This window comes from Spermophilus citellus (genome assembly GCF_964194105.1).
Source record: "Spermophilus citellus genome assembly, chromosome: X".
Classification (NCBI taxonomy): domain Eukaryota; kingdom Metazoa; phylum Chordata; class Mammalia; order Rodentia; family Sciuridae; genus Spermophilus; species Spermophilus citellus.
Genome location: NC_138190.1, coordinates 69,138,892 through 69,143,677, shown reverse-complemented (window position 1 = coordinate 69,143,677; position 4,786 = coordinate 69,138,892). Strand labels below are relative to the sequence as shown.

At 50.9% G+C, this 4,786-nt stretch overlaps 1 protein-coding gene across 1 annotated transcript; it reads right to left on the bottom strand.

The window, feature by feature from the left end:
• Nucleotides 1-802: 802 nt before the first annotated feature.
• Nucleotides 803-3,027, bottom strand: LOC308639439 (uncharacterized protein CXorf49 homolog; the record flags this gene model as incomplete). Its single annotated transcript, XM_081277688.1, has 2 exons — nucleotides 1,628-3,027; nucleotides 803-940 (listed from the first exon to the last, which is right to left on the bottom strand). The coding sequence occupies exons 1-2, from the start codon at nucleotides 2,915-2,917 to the stop codon at nucleotides 803-805; spliced, it is 1,428 nt and encodes a 475-aa protein (XP_081133814.1). The 5' UTR covers nucleotides 2,918-3,027.
• Nucleotides 3,028-4,786: the final 1,759 nt, after the last annotated feature.

The following is a 4,786-nucleotide window of genomic DNA, read 5'->3' as shown; positions in this document are numbered from 1 at the left end:
GGGAAGTGGGTCTGGCCGCTAACTTGGTCAGCGCCCCCCCGACCCTTACAGTTTGGGCTGCACGGATTGGTGTTTAGTCCCATCTGCCTCCTGATTCCTCCCTCCCAGCTCTTCCCTCAGAGGTGCCTGACCTTTCTCAATGCTCCCATGCTTCTCCCTGACTCAGCTCTACCTCCAGGCTTGGGGCTGACTGAGGGAGACAGTGCTGACGATGGGACCATTTGACTCCCCCCCACACACACCCGAGCCCCTATATGCGCATCATCACCCTCAACAAGCACACCCGTTAACCTGACTCAGTGAGATATTTCTGTGTCAGCTTCCAACACAGAGGCCAGGGTCGCCTGGTCTGGGCATGCATCGTGGAGAATTTGGTAGTGGTGACCCCAGCACCAACAACCCCCAATCTTCAGGAAGCTCCCAGCTTTTGGACCTGAGCCCGGGGGACCTCACTCCAAGAGGCCCTGCCACCTCTGGTGAGTCTTATGGGTTTGATAGCAGGGGAGATGGGTGTGGGAGGAAAAACTGGCTCTGTCACTTGCTGCCAGGCTTCCCTGCCTTTCAGCAGAACAAGGCCTTCCCTGTTGGGTCCTGTTCAGCCACATGGCTCCTACCAGGGGCTGGCTGTGACTGCAGCTCTGCTAGTGTCCAACCCAGAGCCACAGTGCTTAGGGGTCCACAGTGGCATTTGGGGCTGACACTGGGCAGCAGGGAAGTCAGGCCCAAAGAGAGGGGTGGAGCTGTGGGGCAGAGCAGGCGCAACTTGCTGCCTCACTTTAGACCCAGCCGGGCCCTTTCCACTTCACACCTTGGCTGGGGAGCTGGATTTTGTGTTCTCTTTCAGGTGACCAGGAACCAGCCATTCGTCACCCATTTCCAGAAAGGCAGCAGCAACCACCTGGAGCACAGGGCTGTCCCCGGGTACTGCTTTCTCTGGCTCCTAGAAATGCTGGCCCCAGCCAGGTCAATCACACACAGGAACAAAAGGCAGAAACAGAATGTTACAAACAGATTTCTCTGGGATACGAAAAGATGAAAACATGCATACTACTATAGAACCATCACTACAATATCTACAGCATTTATATCACCTCCCCAAATTCCTTCATGCCATATGGTAGTTAACCCTTCACTCAACACCCATGGCCCTTCCACTGATGCCTATTTTCTGTCCCTGTACTCTTCCTTTTCCATGTCATGTAAATGGGATCATAAAGGATTCAGCCTTTTGCGTTTGACTTCCTTCACAGGAAGACACTCAAATGTGGACTTTCCTAAGGTACCATTTGCAGTCTCTACAGCACAGTAGTGGTTACCTAGCTTCATGTCTATAATTACTTGCCAAATTGTAGGCTTGTGCTTCCTGCATGTGTCATGTTACATGTAACCTAATCTAATTTAATTTTTTGTATCGTTGTGAAGGGTTTCATTTAAGAGCAATCATTCATCCTTTAAGCAGAAGTTGAGTGATTCTTGGAAAAGTCAGGAGAGCTGTAAAAGTCAGCTGACCCCAGAGGTCTAGGGAGGGGATTGTGATTGGGGTGGAGCACACAGGAAGAAGTGTGTCCTGGTAAAGGAGCAGAGCAGAGTGACAGGAGGAGAAGGAGAAGGAGGCAGGCTTACTCACTTGGACCTGTGGGACTATATCTCTACTTGGGTCATTATCTTCACTGGTCACAGGCTGGGACTCCCGTGTCTTCTTGGCCACAGATCTCTTCCCAGTGGCTCCATGCTTGGACTGTTTGGGTCCCAAGGGCAGCAAGGAATGCCTCTTGGACCTTCCAAGCAGTGGAACCCCCGAGATTGGGGGGAAGGTGGCTGGTTCCAGGGGCGTTACCTTAAGTCTTTGCCCCCATGAAGGGAAGGCCCTGCCCAGGGTCACTCTTGAACCACCTCCTAGGGACTTCTTCTCCTGGATGGCCTTCTTCCTAGGAGTGGCCCTGGGCAGGTCCCCTGTAGCAGCAGCAGCGGAGGCAGAGGTGGCAGTGACAGCAGCAGCAGCAGCAGCGGCGGTGGTGGCAGCTCCTGGGTTGCTGGACCTACTCCCTCCCTTGCCCCAGAGCATGCTTTGCATTTTCTTGGAGGAGCCAGCTTCCAGCTCTCCCAAGGCCTGCCTGTCCATGCCTGAGGGGAGTCCTCGAGGAGCGGAGGTCGGCAGAGGGCCCGGCATGTGAAGGAAATTCTCCCTGCTACGAACACTCGAGCGTCTGGCTGGGTCTCCGGGTTCCCTGGGGCTGCAGGACCTGGCCTGGCCTCCTCCTTTGGGGCAGATGCTCACCCTCATCAGCTGTATCTCACTGAGCTCATCTGAAGACTCAGGGTCGGAAGAGGGATGCTGGGCTTCCCCGCTGCCCACCATCCGACTTTTGGTGCCTCTCTTGGGCTTCCCCCAGGCCCGGCTCCCCTCGGGCCCACTGGGGTGGCTCAGTAGGGCGGCAGAGGCCTGTGGCGCTTCCACACAGCTCGGGGCCAGCGCAGCTCTCCCACCGGGGCCTGCCCCTGCGTCCACCCAAACGCCGGACAGTTCGGTGGCGAAGCTTTCCGGGGATGGGTATCTGTGGGCTCCCCGGGGCTCCGGGCCCATAGGCTGCTGCACAACGGCCGCAGACTCCACAGCCAGGGGCACGAAGTCTAGAGCGTCCCCCTTCTCATCAGCTGGGGAGCCAGGCCTGCCTGCGCGGCCCAGAAGCACTGCCTTTCCCTCCTCTATCTCCTCCCATGGGGCCTCCAAGTTGAACTCATAGGCCTCGGAGTCTAGGAGGCCGCCCTCGCCCTCCCTGCTCCGTGGCGGCCTCAACTCGAGGCCCCGGCCCAGGCCTCGTAGGGCTCTGTGGCCTGCAGGACGGACGCCTCCCGGTTTCCCACCGTTCTGGCTCAAACCGTCTCCCTGAAGGGAAGTCTCGTCAGCGGAGCTCATGTTGCCAATCCCGGCAGCCAAGCTCGCTCGAGGGGAGATGATAGACCGGTTAACTAAGGGAGCAGTTAGGCCTCAGGGAACAAAGTCACCACAAGCCAGGCACAGATCACCTCAATCACCACCCGGCTTCGGCTTCTAGCAGCTTCGCGAGTCTTCGATGCCCCCCTCGCGGCCTTCTCATTGGTCCACCTCCCTGCCAACCAGTGCGCAGTTTGTTGGGGCCTCCCTCCGTGCACTCGCCAATACGGATGAGGGCGCTAGAGCTGGGGGAAGGCTCTGATGCTACTGGCTTCCTTGCTTGCTTGCTTGCTTGCTTTCCTTCTTTCTTTCTTTTACTTTTTTCTTTCTTTCTTTCTTTTTTTTTTTTTTTAACTGGGGATTGAATATCCAGGGACACTTTACCACTGAGCAGAATCCCCAGCATTTCTTTTTTTCTTTTTTGTTGAGACAAAGTTTTGCTAAACTGCATAGGGCCTCATTAAGCTGCTGAGGCTGTTCTTAAACACCCAATCCTCCTGCTTCAAACTCCTGAGTGGCTGGGATTACAGACTTGCCCCACTGTGCCCAGCTTGTACTGGCTCTTGACAAGCCAGTCCAATTGTGGGTGTGCACTTCACTGATTTCTTGTCCTGCTACTTCTGGCGGGGAGCCTCTTTCATGTGAGAGCCAATTTTCAGTCACATATTTCTTTGGATTACTGGGTCTCAGCTTCTCTAATCTTTAAATATAACTGATGTGACACAGCAATCTGTGTGTGACTTTTTAATCATTTTGAATCATTAGTTACTTGAAGGTATTGTGATACATCATCCCTAACATCTTTAGCATTTATCTCCCAAATAAGCAGTCTCCCATAGATCCTGAGCACAGTTGTCACACTAAGAATGTTTAACATCGAGCCAAGACGGTTTACTACTATATGACCCCAGGAAACATTTTGTGATTGTCCAAATATCCTTCATAGTTGCTTTCTCAAAAACCTCTTTGTAATCACAGATCATGCATTACATTTAGTGGCCAAGTCATCTAATGTCCTTTGTCAATTATTATTTTAAATTGCATTTTCCTTTTTAATTAGCACAATATTTGTACATAGTAACGTGGTACTGTGATATTGCAATATGCAAACACAAGGGGCTGGGGTTGTGGCTCAGTGGTAGAGTGCTTGCCTAGCATGTGTGAGGCACTGGGTTCGATTCTCAGCACCACATATAAACAAATAAATAAAAAAATGTCCATAAATAACTAATAAAAAGAAATTAAAAAACCTGAACACAATGTGTACTGATCAAGTCAGGGTGATTACAATTTCTATCTCTGTGTTCTTTCGGGATTTTTTTTTTTTTTTTGAGGCTTTGAGCTCCTCTCTGCTAGTTCTTCATAAAATCTAATTTACTTTGAAGCATAGACACCCTACCATGCTTTATGACTCTAGAACATCTTCCTCCTTTTTGTGCTTTGGTATCCTTTATCCCTCTATCCCTTCTCCCAATAACCTTCCTCGCCTCTATGAATTATCATTTTGCTCTCTTCTGCCTTGAGATCCAGAGAACTTGTGGTATTTGTTATTTATTCTACTGCCTTCCAGTTCCATCCTTTTTGCCATCAGTGAGAGGATTTTATTCATTTTATGAACGAACAGTATTGTGCGGCATATATATATGTATCACACTTTCATTATCTGTTCACTGGTCAGTGGAAATCTAGAATGTGTGCATATATCAGCTATTATGGATGGTTCTGTAATAAGCACTAGAATGCAGACGTCCCTTTGATGTGCTAATTGTATTTCCTTTTGGGTATATACCTAGGAGAGGAATCCCCGGATAATATGATGGATTCGTTTTTAGTTTTTTTTTTTTTATTGGA